Here is a 22,439-nt window from a genome sequence, read left to right on the forward strand (position 1 = left end):
GATGTCTGTCTAGTGGATCCCAACAAGTTATCTTACCCACAATGTCCTGCAAACCTTAAATTGGGACAAAAGTCAGATTTTCCTTGCATTACTCTGCCATAATTTTCCAGCCTCAGAAAGAAACCACCAATTTCCTACCACCCAGCATTTTCCCAAGTCTTCCGATAAAAATAGTACCTCTCTTATGTGGGTGGTCCAAGTACCGCGGCAGGGAAGAGCCCAAAAATTATTGTGGAGACATCAAAATTATTTATCTCAAACCAACTTGGTTTTTGCAAAGAAGTCACCTGCGTTTTCGGTCCCTGGCTCAGTGGTCATCTAGGGAAGACTACTCAACCCAGACATTTCTGAAAACTTGCCAGCCAGGGGAGTCATGGCCATGGAGGTATGGCTTGCGTGGATTCCCCAACATTTTCCTACCCAGAATCCTCTGCAAACCATACATTTAGTAGAACATTTCTGTGTGGAAAAGTTGTGGGATCACTGGGTTGACACAAATTTCCTACCACCTAGCATTCCCCCAGGTCGCCAGATAAAATGGTACCTGACTTGTGTGGGTGGGCACAGAACCCGCATCAGGAAAGGGCCCAAAACTTACTGTGACATTAAAATTACAGATCGCAAAACAACCTGGTTTTGCAAGGGGGTCACCTACACTTTTGGTCACAGGCTTAGTGGCCAACTAGGGAAACCTACCTAATCCAGACATATTTGAAAACTAGACAGCCGGGGGAGTCAGGGAGGTATACCTTGTGTGAGTCCCTCAACGTTTTCCTACCCAGAATGTCCTGCGAACCAAAAACGCAGGTGACCCCCTTGCAAAACCAGGTCATTTTGTGATCGGTAATTTTGATGTCTCCACAATATGTTTTGGGCCCTTCCCTGCCGCGGGTACTTGGCCCAACCACACAAGTGAGGTGCCCTTTTTATCAGGAGATTTGGGGAAATGCTGAGTGGGTGGAAGGAAGTTTGTTGCTGCCAGCAGATTCCAGAACTTACCATCACAGAAATGTGTTGAAAATTAGTTTTTTTGGCAAAGTTTGAAGTTTGGAAGGGATTCTGGGTAACAGAACCTGGTGAGAGGCACACAAGCCACCCCATCCTGGATTTCCCTCGGTGTCCAGTTTAAAAAATGTACAGGTTTGCTAGGTTTTCCCAGGTGCCGGCTGAGCTAAGGTCCCAAATCCACAGCTAGGTACATTGCAAAAAAGAGTCAGTTTTCTGTAGAAAATGTGATGTGTCCATGTTGCGCTTTGCGCCGTTTCCTGTCACAAGCGCTAGGCCTACCCACATAAGTGAGGTACCATTTTTATCGGGAGACTTGGGGGGAATGCTAGGTGGGTGGAAGTTTGTGGCTCCATGCAGATTCCAGAACTTTCCATCACAGAAATGTGAGGAAAATGTGTTTTTTTCTTTTTTTAACAAAGTTTGAGCTTTGCAAGGGATTTAACAGAAACTGTGAGAGCCACACAAGTCACTGTATACTGGATTCCTCTGGATGTCTAGTTTTAAAAAATGTATAGGTTTGCTAAGTTTCCTTAGGTGCCGGCAGAGCTAGGGTCTAAAATCCACAGCTAGGTACATTGTGAAAAAAGGGTCAGTTTTCACTGGAAAAAAGTGATGTGTCCACTTTGCATATTGGGCCGTTTCTTGTTGCAGGCACTAGGCCTACCCATACAAGTGAGGTACCATTTTTATCGGGAGACTTAGGGAAACACAGGATAGTAGAACTAGTGTTATTGCTAATTGACTTTCTTTGTATTTCTGCCTTCCAAATGTAAGACAATGTGTACAAAAAAAGTCATTTTGAAAAAAGTCCTCCAATTCACATGCTTGCATGGGTACCCACAATTTCGGAGATGTGCAAATAACCACTGCTTCTAAACTCTATATTTTTTTCCTATTACTGAAATATAAACGTTTCCTTGATACTTATTTTACACTCTATCTTTTACCAAATTAATTGATATACCCGGTACACAATGAAAAACCATTGCACGTTGCAGCTCAGTTATTGGCTCTGGGTTCCTCGGGTTCTTGTTAAACCTACAAGTCCTATATATCCCCGCAACCAGAATGGTCCAGCGTACGTAACAGTGTATTGCTTTAAAAAATCTGCCACACTTGGAAGAAATTACAGGTGCAAACGTTTGCACAAATGGCTGTTTTTTTCAACTCAATTTCAATATGTTTTATTTTCAACTGTTAGTTTCTTTTAAAAATAAAATCTTAAGGATCTACACAATGGACCCCTTGCTGAATTCTGTCTAGTTTTCAGAAATGTATAGCTTTCCGGGATCCATTATTGCTTTCACACCCATTTCTACCACTAACTGGAAAGAGGTTCGAAGCACAAAAAATAGGAAAGAATGTCCCAGTAAAATGTTGGTTTGCTGACAAAAGTCTGCCTGTTCCTGAAAGCTGAGAAGGCGATTTCAGCACCACAAACCCTTTGTTGATACTATGTGCAGGGAAAAAAACAGATGCTTTCTTCTGCAGCAATTTTTCCTTATTTAAAAAAAAAAAAAAAAAAATGCTGTATTTTGGCTAATTTCTGGGTTCCCTCCAGGGGAATGCACAAACCCTGGGTACCTTTAGAATCCTCAGGGTGTTGGAAAAAAAGGACCCAAATTTGACGTGGATAGCTTATGTGGACAAAATGTTACAGGGGCCTAAGCGCGAAATACCCCAAATTGTCCAAAAAAGGCTTAGAACGGGGGAGGCCTAGCTGCAAGGGGTTAAACAAATAAACGCACACAGTGACATAAGTTGAAAAAAAAAGGGGGCGAATCGCATTGTGTTGCTTTCCTTTGCTGTTCACCACAGGCGAGACAACAACGAACAACAAACTATGTGAGAGGAGGAATACATACCGCTGCGCGCAGTTGTGCTAGGTTCCCAAGCATGTGTGCATGAAGAGAAAACAACTGAAGAAACGTTGAAAAACCAGACTTGTAAAGTACATTAAGAGGAGAGCTCTATCAAGGGTGAAACAGACCTGGTGTGTGGTATGGTCGATAGGTGAAGCAAGGGGGGCTGCTGCCCTCTCTTCCAAGGCCAGCAGCAGGTGGCCACATTCTGCTGCGTGGTCTGCACACACTCGCTCCCTCCACTGCACCTCACTTCTCTGTAATGCCTGCTGATCAGGCTGGGGCTGCCATTTTGTGTTTGGAAAGGGGCGTGCTATACTGTGCCACACCCATACGGGGGGTATGCCTGCAGGGCTCGGGGTCCCTAGAGGCTTTCAGTTACTCGGCTGAGGTGGGGGGTTTGCTGCTGCTGACCCTCACCCTCCTTGGAGGCCATGCTTGCGGGCCTGAGGTCCTTGTGAGGACCTGGAGCAGCTGGTGCTTCTCTCATGGAACACTGCACATTGCGCGAGGAAGGAGGTGCTTGTGGAAGGACAGCATTTGGGTGGATGGCACCTTGGAGGGAAGCGCTGCCACACACAAGTGCTGCACTTCAGCCCATGCAAGAAATGGGGAGGCCACAACACATCTAATACCTCTGAACGCATTCTGTAAGCATTGGGAAAACAGAGTTTTGGGCAGTTCTATGAGTAGCTCAATTCTATAATCAGTGATAACCACTGATTTTCAGAATTTATGAAAACACAGGAGATACCCACTGTAATTCACACAAAAAAAGAAGAGTGAAAAGAGTGAACTCTTTCACCCGCGTTTGCCACCTTCTGGCAACTATAGCTTAACACTAGTACATCAATGCCTCACTTCTCTTCTGTGGCAATTCAGCTGACATATGGGCACCCAAAGAATAACCTGATGCTCGTTTACATGTTAGTTACACATTCACCATGCTCCAACGTAAAGTGATGCCTACTCATACAAATATTCTTCAAAACTTTTTGTTAACTAAAAACCCCAATACTACGAGGTCATGCAAATGCATAAATATTAATTGCCAATTTAAAGCCGCCAGGACACTCGTATACATAGCATAGCCGCAGTCCATCTCGTATTAAGACACGTGGTTAATTACGACGGCTCTCAAGTCACTTTGTTCTAGGTGTTTGTTCAGGAAATGATAAAGCTTTCAAATATTAATAATGATCGATATACTAGCTTATTATTGTTTAGTGTGAAATACCTCATTTCGGCAGATTTGAACCGCTGTAAATAATTGTTGCTACTATGCCCCAATGTATGGTACTTAACTTACCCACGTTGGAAAGATAGAAGCTTAACTCTGTCTTCCTGAGAGGCGGTCTCTAGACCACAGTGTTTGGCAGTGGTGAATATGCAACTCACTTAAGCATCATAAGAAGGGGCAAAGGGGAGCATTATGCCCTAGGCCCAGCCCCGCTTCAGCAAAATGTATATATAGATTTTACATGAAAGTAAGTCTGTTGTCTTCATTTGTAAAGAGATAGTTTAGGTTACCATCCGACAAGATGGCAGATATAGCGCGGGCAGAGAACTTCGCTCCCCCGCGGAGTATGCAGTGATTTGCCTACTCAGCGTTCTGCGAAGAATGCGGAGTAGGCAAATCTCTGCATACTCCGCGGCGGAGCGGAGTTGACCAGCCCCCGCCGCCCCCAATTAAGAATTAAATAAATATACAATATAAGTAAAAAAATAAACACTTACCTTGCCTGCGGCATACCTGGGCTGCCGTCCTCCTCTTCCTCGGTGTTTCACGGTGATCTGCACATGCACGCGCGCATGCGCATTCCTTGCGAGAAATGCGCATGGGCGGGTGCACGCAGATGCGCAGATCACGTGAAACGCCAAGGAAGAGGAGGATGGCAGCAAGGGGAGACCGTGGGCAAGCTAAGGGTTTATTATTTTACTTATATTGTATATTCATTTAATTCTTCCTTGTGGGGGTGGAGGCGGGCGGCGGAGCGGAGTTGTTCCCCAACTCCGTGGACCTCAGCCTAGAGCCGCTCCGCCCAGGATATATATGAATCCTGTCCGCCTCTTGCTCAGGCGGAAATCCAGGCACGGACCTCAACACTCCAGCAAAAATCACGAAGTCCCACACAGCATTGGTGGATGAATCAGTGCAATTTTATTCGGTTGGTATACCACAAAGTGTACAGGCATAATGCCTGCCATGACGCATTTCGCTCCTCACTGGGAGCTTGATCACATGATGCGTCCCCTCCAAAGGAATTCATTAAAAAGTGAAAATGTGCTCTATCGCCTGTAAACACAAGCACACCCGACTCAAGTGCATAGAAGACAGACTATGGCACATATCTAAACAATGTGAAATGCAAACAGATATGTCCAGAGATAGATGTAAAAACATGATTGTGGAGAATTTTTTAAGCTGTTTTGGGTCAAAAATGAACCGTAGTTTAAAAAACAGTTATAGTGTTTTATATGTTAAAAACCCAACTTAAAAATTTCACATTAAAAAATTGATGGTAAAATTACAATCATGATATATCGGGCAAGTGCCCCATGAAATATCTCTCTGACAATCGTATTGTGCATACCAGTAACGTCTATGGGGTAGATAGTACAACATTAGACAAAAAGTCAATATTTTAAACAGATTGGAAAAAATAATCAAATGCCATCAGAAATGGATAATCAGCTACTACTAGCACATGGATCATAATAGCAGCATATATAGACAAATGATATCAGAGGTTCTTCAATGAGATATCATTCAATAATACAATACATATGGATTCCAATTACACAACAATAAGAAATGGATTCTTTTATTTGTATAACTCACAAGTGAAAGTAAAGAACAGTGCGTTACCTGTGTGTCCATGTAGTGGGGAGTGCGGTCGTGGCAGCGTTGGCGATGTGCTGGAAGTTATGATTAAACTTTTTCTGTTACTCGTGCGGCAGCTGAAATAGAAAAACGTTATCAACGTTAGACCCAGTACGAACAATGGATGTCTTCTCTCATACAGCAGCCACCATGAGACAACAACAGTAAAATAATTGATCACTGAGCACATCTAAGACAGCTGGATACATTCCAGAAGTTGGAGTCCATAATGACCAACGCAGAGACTTCCTAAAGCATAAGTGAGCTGATCGTGCCAATGAGTTAGAAGACATGGTCATCTGTGCAGCGCAATTCGTAACATGTGTTGCCCATTCAAGACAGTGACAATTATTTACCACCAATGATTCCACATGCATAAGCCTTGAGGCAGCAATATACAAACCCTGGTAGATACCACCATTGACAAATAAAAGACAAAAAATATGAGTTTGTCCATTCAATGAAGATAAAAGGATGTCTCCGATCGACAGGAACTGTGTGGTCAAGGGTAAGACATCCAGTTAAATTTTAAAAAAAGACAACTAGATTGGCCTTGTAAGGCAGTGCTGGAGGCACCATCATTAACAACCAATCAGCAGATGTAGGTAGCACCGGATGCAGGAGGAAATCATAATACCTTCTCTAGGTCTCACACCACTCGGGCACATTTCTATTCAGCAAAACCTTTAACAGGCGCGGCCCACTTTAAGCCCACTCATTAATTCCCTTAGTATGTTGTTGTTGTAACAAATTGTGGGAAACATCTGTACTCCAGTGAGGGTAGGGCCTACAACTCCTCTCAGTAATTGAAGTTGTACAATAAAGAGTGCATGTTTCCTGATGTATGTATATTTCCAAGTGGTTAGAATTTACACAACAATTTGTTAGTGTTTGAATAAAACTTCATTCGAAAAACACAAATTGTACATATAGAAAACGTTTGCTGTTAGCAACAGTTGTTCAAAGTCAATTTGTTATCCATAAGACAAGTGACTTGGTGAATCCTTTATACAATTTTCAGAATATATCTTGTTAGCTGTTCTCCAAATTGAGTTCTTTTGCTTTGAGTTCCTAAGTATTGTACCCTGTCAACATAGATACAGTTAGGAGTATGTTTATAAGATTGTGTGCAGCTTTCCAAGAGAACACCTTTAAGCTCATCCTTGGTGTAAGTATTCCATTTATTTGAAACCCCCTTTGATTCAACAAGCCACCTTCTGTTCGCTTCTTATTTTCTTTCCAGGATTCTAGGAGTGGCGGCGGATCCTAAGCAACCAGGAGCCTCCTTCCCCTCTAATGCCAACTACCATCTGGACTGCTCCCAGGATTTACCCATCTGCTTTACCCTTCTGGAGAAGTGGCCACCAGAGAACTGAACACAATAGTCCAGCTGAAGTCTTGCTAGTGCCACAACAAGATGCTTTTTTTTTTGTACTGACAATAACTCTCCGATGCTTTCCTACTTTCCACTGATTGGCCACTTCGTGTAAACGCTTTGGTGACTTGCATGATCTCACTAATTTGAAAAACAGGAGGTCCTTCAAAAACAATAAAGCATGCGATAAATATAGACCAGAATCGGCTCTATATTACTTGTACAATGCCCAGCCGGGCATTGAAGTTTTAATAATCAATAGAATTATTTTCTGACATACAATAGATTGTAGAGTGGGACACAGTCCTGTGTCCTTAACATCTGAACAAAAGGTACAGACAGTCAAACAAAAGAAACATACATCAGGCTGAAGAATGAAGCTTTTAGCCAGTTTGAGATACAAGGGCAAGCTTTCTTAAAGGTACAATGTCATGCACAATTTTTAACAAATGCGTTTAAAATGCATGTTTGTACATGGGGTCGACGACGTTTCGATCTATTCAAACAATACATAGATCATCATCAGGACTAGAAGGAATAAAAGCCTGATTTTACAATTCCCATTCCGGAGACGAACCACCTCTAGATTAATTGCACACAGTTCCAGTGGTTACGCGGATCAATCGGCCAGAATTATACCATGGCGGTTAAGCTGAAAACAATTGTGGGCTCCAGCTTGTTGTGGGAATTAAGAGAACGACCAACTACCCAACATAACGGCCTGAGAATCCAAGGTCCGCCAGTATCAAGGGGGAACTGCACGATCGATCGTGCAGTTCCCCCTTGATACTGGCGGACCTTGGATTCTCAGGCCGTTATGTTGGGTAGTTGGTCGTTCTCTTAATTCCCACAACAAGCTGGAGCCCACAATTGTTTTCAGCTTAACCGCCATGGTATAATTCTGGCCGATTGATCCGCGTAACCACTGGAACTGTGTGCAATTAATCTAGAGGTGGTTCGTCTCCGGAATGGGAATTGTAAAATCAGGCTTTTATTCCTTCTAGTCCTGATGATGATCTATGTATTGTTTGAATAGATCGAAACGTCGTCGACCCCATGTACAAACATGCATTTTAAACGCATTTGTTAAAAATTGTGCATGACATTGTACCTTTAAGAAAGCTTGCCCTTGTATCTCAAACTGGCTAAAAGCTTCATTCTTCAGCCTGATGTATGTTTCTTTTGTTTGACTGTCTGTACCTTTTGTTCAGATGTTAAGGACACAGGACTGTGTCCCACTCTACAATCTATTGTATGTCAGAAAATAATTCTATTGATTATTAAAACTTCAATGCCCGGCTGGGCATTGTACAAGTAATATAGAGCCGATTCTGGTCTATATTTATCGCATGCTTTATTGTTTTTGAAGGACCTCCTGTTTTTCAAATTAGTAAGTACCCTGGGTCCTTCCTACCTTACGGGTTTCCCCTTGTCAAGCACTAATATTGCATGATCTCACATCATATCGTGTTCGGCTTTTTATGATTTCTGTAGGCAATATACCAGACACTGCATGTCACGTCAGTGAACGTATGATGCCACTCCCAACTTCTCCTAATCCAAGAGCCATAGAACAGATCCAGTGATCATTATCTATACACAGGCACACACACCTTCTCCATCAGCTCCTTTCTACTGGTTAAGTTTTTTTTATTCACCAGAGAACTCATCCCCACAGCACCTCCATTTTCCTATTAATGACCACCTACCTTCTCTACTCTCTAAACCACATCGTAGAATGGGTGGAGTGTACAAGTGGAATTTTAAAAAAGCAGCAACCATGTGGTGGGTTGGTTTCGAGTGTGCATCTAGGACTCTGTGTTCTACTTGTTGCTTATGTAATTAAGCCAGTCCTTTCCTACAAAGGGTGGTGCTATACTCGAAGGAAGGATGCATAATCTTCGATTTTCCAAGCCAGACAGGCGTGCTTTCCACAACCCAATCTTTTCGGAGCATTCAATGCACTAGATTAACTTACCTTCATAAAAAATTATAATGATTTCAAGACAAAGTTCGTGTACTTTGCTTTCTTTAGAGGTTGGAGTAGTCGTTTTAAAGAAGAAAAATAATAAAATAGTTGGACAAGTGAGTGAGTATTTCACGGTTTGAACAAACGAAGTGGAGCATATAGAAAATAATAATCACAGAATTATACAGGTTTTCCAGTCAGTAAAATGGTGTTTTTGCACCGAAAGGTTTAAACTGACACAGACAACAGCGCAGTTCAAGTTGCCTGTGAAGTCACTTTAAACCTCTTGGTGGGAAGGTCCTTGATATTGAGGGATATTGACAGATAGCCATCTACAAATGTAGGTTCTTTATTGATCCCCTCTGAGGACACCCCACCCTGACTGCTGGCAGTGAAGGAGAAGAGCCATTGGGCAACCATGCACAACGTGGCCTCTTTTATCCTCTCCCTGCCACACCCAGTAGCCCCAGCCCACACACAAAACAAGCATTTGCAATGCAATAGGTCTCGCATTTACGTGCGTTTGAGCTATTGACATTGCAAATAACAATGCCTTTTATATTTGTTTTCGTTTTAAAAACATGAATAAAAGGCATTGTCATTTACAATGCCAAAAGCTTTAACTCGTGTAACTTCGAGACCTATTGCTTTGCAAATGCTTGTTTTAATGGTTTATTAATCTCCGTGAGACATCAGAGCGCGGCTGTGGAAACAACTCACCAAAGAGACTTCTATTGGGGGGTGGGGGGTGTCTGGGTGTTCGAAATTCTGGTGCTGTGTGTCAACAGAAAAGCACAATTAAAGTTTTACTTGTGAAAAGCAAACGTTTATAGTAAAAGCACAACTGAGTGTTTCATAATAATTTTAATAGCAAAACGCGCTGCTTAAAAAGAATAAAATGGGACAGAGTAAGGGCTCTGCCGGACCCAGGAGTGTGTGAAATCGGGTTTCAGCTGGGGCAGTGGGCACGAGATGGTTTTATCCACCCCAGTAGGGTGGGCGCTCTCTGGGTCAGCAGAAGTCACGGCGTGCTATTATGGGGGGGCGGAGGGGGTTTGCAGTGAAGAGACGGCATCAAACCCTGGCTGTCTGGAACACGGGCAGAGGCGCAGTGAGGCTGCCGTGGGACCCTTGTGCAAAAAAGGACAGTCTAGGCCCCGGTGGCACTGAACCTGCCGCACATTAACAGCTTCGGTCCTGAACACAGGACTTGCGATGCTGGTAAAATGCATATAGAAGGAGGTGGAGGCGAAAGCAGCCCATGAGCTTGCATTTACGACGAATGAGCCGTGATGGCTTTGGAGGGATGTGTGTAATCAACAACAAACATTTGACTTGGAGGCAGAACCCGGGGACTTTGAGATGACTTCTTGGATTTACGCCACTGAACCAATCCCTTGGATTCATAAAACTATAAAACGGGTGCATTTTCTGCATTTGCTTTATGTGGCGAGTGAGCGCAGTCAAAGTTTAATTTTCCCACAAGGCTGAGCAGTGAGACATTATTTTAAGTAGTTCTTCCATTCCCCGGCTCTCACAGGCACCGCCTCCGTGGATTGCTAAAAATGTAGGGACACGTCTGCTTCGTGGGACAGCGGACCAACAAGATGTGCTAGCGCTAAGAAGCCCTGTAAAACACACACACACACACACACACACAATGCATAACAAGCGCGGCCCCGGCGAGCCTCGCATACACAAAGGGGCCGCGAGACGCGCTCTGTGGTGGGGGAGGGGGAGGAGCATTGAGGCGCAAAAGTGAAAGCAGGCTGGCTGGCGAGTGGTGTGCGATGTGCGCGCACCATGACGAGAGAGGAAAGCCATATGGCGCCTCTGCTCGTCATTGTGCGCGTAACCGCACGCCCGTCGCCAGTGGGCTGAAGCGCTAAACAAAAGCGGATTGCATGGCGGCACGATGCACGTGATTGTGCGCGTGCTCGCCATGCAATCCGCTTTTGGGAGCACTTTTGGGAGCCCCTTACTATAGTCTCGCATAGCGATTGAGCAATCGCAATAGCTAGGCGAGACCTAAACATCTTCACCATACGCCAGCCTGCACTCCTTCACACACCTTCATGTAAAATATAAAATGTTCACCCAACACCAGGCATTCTGATGTCCTTGCTCACCTCCCCTCCCACTCACTGCACAATGACTGCGCGGTTTGCACTCAATGTGAGTGCAAAGAGCAAGCAGCGTGCTGACTGCAGCTCGGATGGCGCTCCCTCAGGAGATGAGTAGGTCCATAGAAAGGTGGGGAACACAGGAGACCATCATCGCCATCCGCCTGCCTCCAGATCGCCACGTAGCCATGGTAGGTGGCAGATCAGCAGTCCCTCAAGCTCTGGATATAAAATAGGGCCAGCTTGTCACAGTGCTGTCGCAAGAGCAGTGAAAAACAAAACTTCACTGCCCTTACGTCACACATGTAAATAATCTGGTTTTAAGGCAGGTGTGTAGCATTAAGGGTTCCTATAAAAGCAATACAAACATTACTCCTGGGTGTGTTCAGCACAAAGCAGTCTTTACAGCGTGTTCTCTGCTGCCCATGCAGTGCCCTTCAGACACTTGATGAAAGGTCGCTGAGGCTGGGACACAATGGTCTTGGCTTCTGTTAATTCGCCATTCCCTGGCAGCCGAGCTCAAGCTGCTACGAAATCACTAAATATTCCCCCGAAAGGATATCCAGAAACCTGTCCAAGTGCCGCGGCCCTAGGTTGCTAAATTTGAGATTGAGTTTCCTCTTAGAGACAGTGTGTTTTTATTATATAGGCACTCTAGCACAGTATACACACACACAACCAGTCATCAGCTGTGCCAGTCCTTCACCCAAGCTGGGAGTACTCAATCCAAGGGAGAGTGTGTGTTGGAGATAATGGCGTTTCTTTGAGTGCCACAAGAGCACACTCCATTGAACGCAAGCCATGCCCGGTGAAGAACAAGCTTCCAGAGATCATGGCTTGGCGAAGCGCGGTTTTAATATAAAACCCTAGAGAAGCAGGGGCTTAGAGCGCCTACACGCATGCTCTGAAGGGTTACGGCAAACAAATGACTCATTTAATCCACACAAATCGCTTTGTAGATTTAAGTGTTACTTAGCGAACCTCATTAAATAGTGTATTGCTGATTTGCATAAAGAGTGCAGGCTCCAACGAGGGAAGGCTCTGAAGAGCTACAAACCGGCAGCTAGCCTAACATCTCTAAAGTGGGCCAGCATATTACTGAAAACGTTGTGTAAATGGCAAGTGGAACCATCAAATACTTAGAAAACAGGAAGTTTTGTTTTCCAATAAAGGTCATTTATCTTCACTGGCCGTCGAGAGATTGCTCCTCTGTAGCCCAAGTGTCTCAAAGGCTGGAACTGGTGATGGCTCTTTTTTCATATTTCTTATTTGCATCCACAAGTTAGTAATTTACTTTCGTCTTCCATTTCTTGTGAATCCGTCGGTGCTTTTTCTTAAATGCTCTACGCGTGAATCTCCTCGTTCAATCAAATAATAATTTCCTTTACATATACGCCTTCTTGCTTTTAGTATTCCTATCAACGCTGAGCACCAGGAGGACTTGTCTACTTAACAATGTACATTACAGGCCCTCAAAGTGCGACAATGAAGGATACATCTACGCGCTGGTATAGTTACCATTGAGATCCATGACATCCTGGGATTTAGGAGTCTTGCTTTGATTCCATCTCACTAATTGGAGCATCATACCGGATAATAATTCAGAAGATTAAGCCCCAGAGCTACAAATATGTAGTCATACCAACATGTACCCACCTTCATGCAGGCCAACTGCAGTATAAGTGTGAAAACACAAACTCAAATGTATTTCTTAATCCGTAATGGCTATAACTTGGCCGTGTTACATTCTCAGCGTTTTACTCTTGATTTGAGGTCCGCAATGAGGAAGAAGTGTGCCTTTTAAAACCCTCTGTACTCGTTCCTGAAGGCTAACTCATCTTACACCAGTACAATGAAGTACAAACCAATTTTATCTGAGGACCAGAATGTTCCTTAAGATCCCAAGTGAATTGAGCGAAGATCCCACCAAGTGCACTTGCATCGTCAGCAGTGGCGGCTGGTGACATTTGAAAGTGGTAGGGCGTAAAAGTTCAGGATGATTGCCCTGTGGCGAGTCAGTGGAGTGAGTGAGCAAATTTGAGAAAGCAAGAAGTTTTATAAGGCAATTGTGAAAGGGTAGACTTAAAATACTGAAACACATAAAAATGCTCATCTTTCTGAAATAAAACTGTTCAACAACTTATATATTACCGTACCTGTATAACTTACAAGTTATACAGACATTGTCTTCTATCACTGTTAGCAGCAAATCAAGCTGCACAGCCCATTTGCAGGTGCCTGCGTTACACCCCTGCCTGATATGTATAGAGGCACAGATTCTGATATTTATAAAGGGTCAGTTCCCCATCTGCACAAAGGCCTTAATTCATTGCATTTATATCAGCCTTGTGATGAAGCTATATGAGTTTGCCTCATAAGTCCTCAGACAACCTGTGCTCTATCAGTTTAACAGCATCTCCTCGCTGATATCTGCGCTTTGAGCTTACCGACAGCCACCGGGGGAGAACTGCTAGCGTGTCCTGCAGGGTCATAAAACATTTTAGAAACGCATTGTGTCTCGGGTCATCTAATAGTAATGTTTTGCCTTCCTATTTACATTTTGTAACCGTCAAAGTTGTTAACCTTTCATTGCTTAACTGGTTACGGTTCAGCATCCTGATTCTATGCAAACTTCGAGCGAAACAGATATTGGCTAGAGCAATTGCTGCTTATTGTTCTCAGCAACAACAATCCAGATAGTGTTAAATGGCATGTGAGCAGTTCTGAACATGCCATGGACGCTGTGATCCCACCCACTGCCCCCCTCCCAAGGAGAGCAGCATGTCCCCTAAAACACATAGATATGTTTTACACTCATCTGGCAGTCATAGTCCATCTAATTTATTTTTCTTTGTTTTAATGGCACGGGCTGCACCTGCATGCAGTACATTTAATTAATGAAGCAATAAAAAAATGACGCCTTGTCTCAGCCAGTAAGTTCAGCTTATCCCCTTCATCTAACCCGTGCCACTACATACAACTCATGTGCAAGGGGTTGGGTGGGGCTGCCAGGGTACATGTTAAAAACGAATACACAAATAAAATACTGCAGTAACAATCTCTCAATCACACGAAGCTCGAGGCTGCCCAAGTCTGTGCCATACACATACTTTATGAGATGTCAATTCAAGGCGGCGAGTTCTACCTAGCAGCCTCCCGCAAGCATGGTGCGAACATGCGAATAAGAGTTTTTCATTTTCAACCAGACAACCAAGCACACCTTACTAAAATAACCAAGACATAGTGCTGACGAGCCACACTATTCCCTCACCTTCCCCTCTAATGAGAAAGACAAGTAGTAACCACCAGCCACTGCCGGCATCAGGGAAGCGGACCTGGCGACTGTAAAGCAATTGCAAACCACCGCTGAATAATACAAGCACCACGTAATTCTCCCAACAAAAGGTGTTTCCAAAATAAGATTACAGTTAAACAGTTACTGAATGATTTCCAGCGCCAGTCCGTGACATGACATTTTAAGCATGGATTAGCATATAGACTATGACGAGTGTTAATGAGAAACCGCACAGGGAAAGGGAACGGCTCGCCACGAAACATGTAGGGGCCCGAGGGATGGTTTCTCCAAGGCAACAAATGTGCAGTCGCGGCTTGCGGGGAAGGGGGGGGGGGGGGGAGCGGGGAGGGGGGGGGAGGGGGGTAAATGAAATATTTAATTACAAAATTAAAAACTTACCTCACAGCCGGTCCCGTCCACGCCACCTCGCTCTCAGACCTCTGATCCCCTGGGCGCCTTCACTAGTAACGGTACTGGAGGAGGGGCCTGCCAACCCCTCTCAGCCAATCCTGGCGCTGCCAGCAGCGCCAGGATTGGCTGACGGCACAGCTTACGCTACGCCCGCCGCCTGCCCATTAGGAGACCGAGGGGCTCCTAATGGGCATGCGCAAGGCAGTAAAATCACAAGTACGCATGACTGGGCACGGAGTAAAAATTAATCTCCATGCCCACTCATGCGCACTTGTGCTGCCTTTCCCTGGCTTGTGACAATGCATGTCAGTCAACATGACGCCGGACCGCCCACGGTCCGACGTCATGCTGACTGACATGCATTGTCAGTTAGTTCTCCCCCACCCTCGGCGTCTCTGAACTTAAGTAAACTAAGTTCAGAGACACAGAGGGAGCTGCGGGCGCGGGCGGGTGGGCTACGCCCCAACGCCCCAATGGACGATCCGCACCTGATCGTCAGCATGGAAAACTTTTCTCTCAAAATGGCGGTCCCTAAGGCAGAAGAGTTAAAGGTTTTGATAAGGCCAGCCTTTCCCCACTCTGGGCTTCAAAGCATTTTTATTTTTTTTATTAAAGACCCAGCGGCATTTAAAAACTGTAGAACTCCAGGAAGCTCCGACTAGAACACTTTAAAAACAAAAACCCTAGTAGAGCAACACATGCAGGGAAAACACAAACAGAAAAGCAAGTCAGGTGGGGTCCGACTGCAGGAAAAATTGAGGTCAGAAAGCATGGTTCAGTATGGCAGGAGCAGAACCCAATGGGAAATAACACTATATCACTCCACACAGTGTTCCCCACCCCAGGCTACCACTCACAGAGGACTCAGCAGCCCTAATTCCAAATCCTCTCTACCACAGCTACCACCCAGAAAGCTATTGTGCCTTCTCATTCTTCCACTCCTTTCAGTGCACAATGGTCCTTGGTGTGGCTATGCTAAATTTGCCTGCATTCCAATACACACAAAGGAGGCCTGAAGTGGTTTAACGACCAACAGGGGGCATCTCCCCTCTAATGTAATCTGGCAACACAAAAAAACGCCCCAGGGTCTAGAGTGCAAAAAGAGTGCAGGAGAATCCCTTTTAAAGGACTGTTTCCTTCACCCACCCGTAGGTGGCATGCTCCATCATTAGGTAACCTCTTCACACTCCGAACCTAGTCTAGGTGCGGACTACAACCCCCTCACTGAGAGGGAGGAGCTCAGGGATGTTTTATGATTTCACCTAGAGGTATACTAAAACCTTCAAATGAGCCGGGTGTGGAGGCACGGAAGAAGGCGGGTGAAAGTGAGTTAAAACTAACTTCCTGGTATGTGAAAACAAACTTTAATAGGACATTCAGAGGTCAGGATTAAAATAAATGAGCCATGGCAGGAGAATTCAACCTGTCACAGACTCTGACTGGTCGCACACCCGATCCTGTTGAAGAGATTAAGTCATCTAGACGTTCAGGGGACGGTATTCCCTGAATTCAGTCCTACCTTGAAGACCGTTCCCAACAGGTCTTTCTTTGCCCTTTCTCATCCTCACCGAAACCACTGGTGTGCTGAGTGCCACAGGGCTCGGTCCTGAGCCTATTGCTCTTTCATCTATACCTTTCCCCATGGGCCACCCTTATTGTATCATGGGACATGAAGGTAGTTTCCTATGCGGATGACACTCAGCTGGAGTTTTCTTTCATAGAACACTCCGCTGCTGCCTTCCATAAATTCAAGGAGTGCTTGAAAAACATTTCCAATTGGATAAATGGTAATGGTCTGAAATTGAAGGTAGATAACACCGAAGTCTTATTCTTTAGTCAGGTGTCACCTACCCCATGAAATCTTTGGTGGCCCGCAGAGCTGAATCCTCCCCTAATCCCGGCTGATTCAGCAAGAAGTCTGGGAATAAGGTTCGATAAGGATCTCTCTTTCATGGCACAAATCCGGCAGATCTCTTCAGCTGAGATCTAATGGGAAAATCATACGCTTTCTGCCAGAGAAGGGCCGTGAGATCACGGTCCACGCTCTGGTGACCTCTCAGTTGGAGAATGCCAACAGCCTTTATCTGGGGCTTTCAGCCTACCTGATTCACAGATTACAGATAATTCAGAATGCAGCGGTGAGGTTAATTCAATGGGTACCCTTCCAGCACCATATCTCTCCTCATTTGAGGCAGTTATATTGGCTCCCTATGGCCAGGAGGATAGCGTTTAAGGCTCTGACTTATACCTTTAGAGCCACAAGGGACATTAGCCCATGCTATCTCAAGCAGAGGCTCAGTCTTTATCAACAGGAGTAGATCTTGAGATCCAATCACCTGCGACTCCTACGCGTCTCAAGATATTTTAAAACTCGTCAAGGTGGCAGGTCCTTCTCGGTAAGGACCGCTAAACTCTGCAATTCACTGCCTGTCCACCTGCACCTGATCGAGACAGAGCAGGAGTTCAGGAAGGTCTTAAAAACTTGGCTCTCTAATCAGGTGTAGTCTCCTGGCCGATCTTTTCCTTAGTCTTGCTATTAGCGCCGGGACACCTTTTTTGAGGTAGCTGTGCGCTCTCAAATGACTTTTGATTGATATAGGGTACACATGACCCCTGACTTGACTATTAGTTCACTAACAGCATTGCCATCAGGGCTGGGGCAAGACTGCTTCTTGGTTCATGTGTAAAACTCACTTTTAACACATATATTACTAAAGCATGACGTGGTAGTGCACTTTATTTACAGACAGCACATTTTCTATTGGAATGGCCACAAACATTCGCACTAACATGCAGTTTTACTGATAAAACTACCTTGCATATAAACAATCTTTGGAAATTGGGTTTAAGCAAAAATTATCATTTGCACATCACCAAGTAAAGTGTCTGCTATGTTTCATCCTAATAAAATCTTGTTTTTCATCACAGTTACAAAATAAAGTTTTTATGCCTATTTCACTTATTAGATATTTAAATGCTGTGTGTTAGAAAAAAACCTCGACACCCTACAGCCTTCCATTTCACACACTTCCAACAGCACGATTTTCAGACAATTCACTGCAGAAAATCCACTACTTTTCTTTCACTGACTCCAAAGATAATTGTACGAAGACAAACTGACTTTTGACCTCTGTCTCTGAACTCAGAGCAAGATAAAAACAAGATTTAAATGCATCTTTACTGCTGGTTCACTTTGTGAGTAAACAGAACACCTGTTCTTTATCAGCTCACCAGGGGCAGTATGCTCTAAAAATTGCTCGCCCTGATAAAATCTGACTCTCCAGATCACGTGGCCAAGTAGATTTTTTTAGGCCTGCAAGGGGAGCTGGCATAAAAAGGCTTTACTCCTTGAGAAGTAGGAGCTCACACTGGACAGCCTAAAACAAATAAAGCCAGCAAATAGAAATCCAGAAAACATGAGTTATAAACCACAAAGCCAATGGTAAGCCACGGGAGGAATGCATTCCCAGGGAAGTTTTCTAAATGGCTCCAAGATGTCTTCAGCAAACCAGACTGCTGCTGCACTGTCTAGTATGCTTCGACCTAAAAACACTGCTAAGTTGAAACTGAGCGAGGAGAGCTTTCTGTATATTTTAATCGCTTATTTGTTCCTCTTGACAGCCCATGGCCTGGAAGTGATCCATGCATCTCTCCTTGTCTACTCCACTCATCAGCCCCACCTTTTCTTGCTCCTGAAAGCACAGACTCTTGGGCTTTGCAGCTTAGGTTTTTTGTAACTGGAAGCGGCTTAAGGGTCCCTGGTGGCAGGTACTGTGAAGGCAGACACTCATCTCCAAGAACACTGCTCTGGGAAGACTGACAGGCGGGCCCATGGGGAGGAGGCTCCAATAGCAGGAGGCGGCACACATTGACAGGCATTAATCCGCCCCCAGTCACAACAGACCTGCTCATCTTCCAACCAACGGTCTCACTTTCCAATACGAGTCCCTTTATGGAATGTCGTTTGAAATGGAGTTTACAGGGCCTGCTAAAAAGATTAAAAAAACGTCACAAGCATTGGTCAAACCAATAAGTCTGGCCTTGGTAAGCTGGTGCAATGGATTTTATTACAAGCATAAGACACAAAAATACATAGAAAAAAAGAAAATATCTACGAGCAAAATGGGGCCTACGCTGAGATGTTTATTAGAATAACAAGTCTTTCAGTTACTCCAAACGTTTCATCATTATTATTATTGACAGAGATAAGAATAAGTCACCATCCACACAATCAGATAACAGACAGCAACAATGTTACAATACTGCTTAAAGACTTAATACATGATGAGTGAAATAAATCAATAAATCAATACCTAACCACTCACTGGGGTAAATGAAAATGATATCACATATATTAAGAACGCTTCTGAGATTATATATATATATCAATTAAAGTTACTATAAAATAAAATGACTTACACGTTGGACCAGGTCTGTCACTAAAGAGAAGAGAAGGTAATTACTTATAGATTTATATGAGCAAGATGCACTGGATTTGTCCAGTCACTAAAAGGGAAGGGAGCCAAAGGGTGAAATAGACTGACTCACTGCCCCATGTGGTATGCTGTGGTGGGTGGAAGCAAAGTGCGAATGACAATTGAACAGACCAAGGATGTAGCCGACTGACCAAAAGCCGCTTTATTAATGGACATTATCCGCATGGGCCTGGCCACATGGACGCCCCGCCACCCATTAAGTTCAGGCCCCTTACCACTCACCGCCATGGATGCGCTCCGGGCTGCTGCTAAAAGGGAATTAAGGCACCGTGAAGGCACTCGGTTCTATACTAGGCCCGGAGTGTTTCCTCGCTCCTGTGCATGTTTCTACCTAGACGGCCCTATGTGACTTTTCACATATTATGACTACCTATACACAGCTTCCACTGGTCATTTCTCTCGGCTATTGGACTGTGCCTGTATTTTTGTGGCTTGCTCTCGTGCAGCGTGGACTGCCTGCCATTTAATTAACTCATTGGTGACGGCCTGCTGGTGCCATTTGTTCTTCTCCTCAGTACCATTAGCTTGTTGCCCCAGCCGCTTCTACACACAATCGGGCACAGTAATCCCAAGCAGCATCCACTCTCCTTTGACGCTACCAAGACCCCCTCTCTGACATGTGGAAGTTGAGAATCTCCAGGAGGGCGTCCCAGGATCATCAATGGTGGACGCACCGACGTTGGAGGGCCTGCGACCATTATGACTGAATTGAAGGCTGGCTTTATATCAATTGACTCTCGCTTCGACAGGCTCACAGCCCAGCTGGAAAGCATGCACGAATGACATGACCAGCATGAGACGCGAATCGGCACCATGGAGCAGCGTATCTCCGACCTTCAGGATGCTGGCCCCACGGCCAACAAGAATATTGAAAAGCCTGTGAGACTCCTCAAGATGATGGCTGCTAAAACATAAGATTTGGAGGCGAGGTCGCGCCAAAATAAAATCCGTACTGCAGGAATAGCGGAATCCACCAAAAACAGCCGCATGAACATCTAAGTGGAATGACTACTTGAGGAACTCTTTGGCAGAGAGGCATTCTCATCCACGTTTGCGATTGAGAGGACCCACAGTACCCTCTGCCCATAACCACACCAGCTCACCACCACGCCTGATCATTGCGAAACTCCTCAACTATCATGACCGAGACACTGCTGTTCGTCTTCAGGGCATGTCCCTTTTTTCCCCTGACTTCACCCAATTGTGCAAGAGGCGTACATTCTGTGATGTTAAGCACACACTCCTAAAAGCAAACGTGCACTATGCAATTTCATACCCTGTGCGACGAGTCCAACTTAATGGCAAATTTCACTTTTTGACTCTCCAACTGAAGCCGTGAACTTCTGTAAGCAGCATAATTTTGGGTCCAAGTCGCCGAATGGTGGGAAATCTGTTTCCCCTCCTCTCTCTCGAGCGGACCTGTGAACCTCCTCCTTTCCTCCTCATATTGGCCATCACGCTGCTGGGTCAGACTGATCACCCTTGCGTTCTGTTGAGTGATTAACTACTATGCCGCATCGGTGCTCCACCTGCCTCTACTATTCCTGTTTTGAATAAGGCTGTTCACTCTCTTGTCCAGATCATAGACAGTTGGCATTCTCCTATGAGTGTTGCTGTCCCCCTAGGAGTAGTCCGCTTGATTGTTAACTCTAACTGTTCTTTTTGGGTTTATGATGGAATTCGCTGGATACAGTCAGTTTGTTATCCGTCACGGGTGGGGGGTGGAGGGGTATGGGTTTTGATATCTTTTACTATGCTATTCTTGTTCGTTTTCTTCCTACTGGGGACTGATTCTATTATGTGTCATGTACCATTTCAACATTTGCATGCCTGCATTCCAGCTCATTTTTCTTTTGCTTAGATGACTCCACCAACGAAAGGACCTGGGGCGCAAACACTGAGATGCATGAGCTGGAACGTTCAAGGGCTGACTAATCCTCGGAAGGGGCGGCAGGTATTGTCCTACCTGTCCAGACTTGGTACCTAGTTTGCTTTCCTACAACAAACCCACTGTGCTCTGAACTCCCCCAATCGCTATGCATCACACGGTGGGGGGGGGGTGGGACAATCATTTTTTTGCTAACTATAGCACATATTCCTGAGGGGTCTGCATCTCAATCCACGGGGCAATCCCTTTCAGGGTGCGGGAAGTCACTGCTGATCCAGAAGGTCACTATTTGTTAGTTGCCGGCACGCTTGCTACTACATCCCTTTTACTGGTCAATATCTACGCTCTGAACGTGGATACACCGGACTACTTCTTGGACGACTCCACGCACATCACCCGACAACAGGCAGGTTGCAGATTAATGGGGTGTGACTTTAATCTAACGCTCTGTCCCTACCTTGACTCGACCGACACCGGACAGGTGACTAAGCCCCGCTCCATACAAGCGATTTAATCCCTACTTCAATCCCTCCACCTCGCTGATGACTGGGCACTCCAGATACCCACTCCATACAGGCTATACCTTTTACCCTGCCCCCATGGCTCATGGTTGCATATTGGCCACTGATATCTTACTCCTGACTTGTTCACGGTTACCGATGTCGAGCACCTCTCCTGAACACTGTCAGACCATTCCCTGGTGCTTTTAACCCTGTGTATCCCCAACATTGCGCCGCCTCGTGCGACCTGGCGATTCTTCCTGCCCCCACAACCTTCCAAAGAAGAGAAGAGACTCCACCGTCTGGACCCAAAACGCGCGCTGTCCTCCTAGCTTGACCGCGTTAAAGGTTTCCGGGTGACGATCAACTCTTCATGGGTTATGTGAGCACCAAGAAAGGGCGGGCTGTGCACAAACGTACCATCTCTCGATGGGTTGTCCTATGCATCAAAATCTTCTATTTGGCGAAAAAGGATACTCCAGTAGGACTACGTACCCACTCTACCAGGGCGATGGAAGCCACTACTGCTTTGGGACGTGGTGTTCCGCTGATTGATATCTGCCAGGCAGCCACTTGGACATCCATGCACACGTTCAAAAAACATAACTGCCTGGATTGCTAAGTCCGG

General features: G+C 45.1%; 1 protein-coding gene across 6 annotated transcripts in view; it reads right to left on the bottom strand.

Moving 5' to 3' along the window:
* The window catches only part of MAST2 (microtubule associated serine/threonine kinase 2), a 1,353,759-nt gene that overhangs the window by 325,601 nt on the left and 1,005,719 nt on the right, over window positions 1-22,439 (bottom strand). For all 6 annotated transcript variants that reach the window (XM_085602761.1, XM_085602760.1, XM_085602765.1 and 3 more), the window contains one exon: window positions 5,740-5,831. In XM_085602761.1, the coding sequence (XP_085458887.1) occupies window positions 5,740-5,831 (92 nt within the window). The remainder of the gene's footprint in view (window positions 1-5,739; window positions 5,832-22,439) is intronic.

Source organism: Triturus cristatus, chromosome 4_2 (genome assembly GCF_964204655.1).
Source record: "Triturus cristatus chromosome 4_2, aTriCri1.1, whole genome shotgun sequence".
Classification (NCBI taxonomy): domain Eukaryota; kingdom Metazoa; phylum Chordata; class Amphibia; order Caudata; family Salamandridae; genus Triturus; species Triturus cristatus.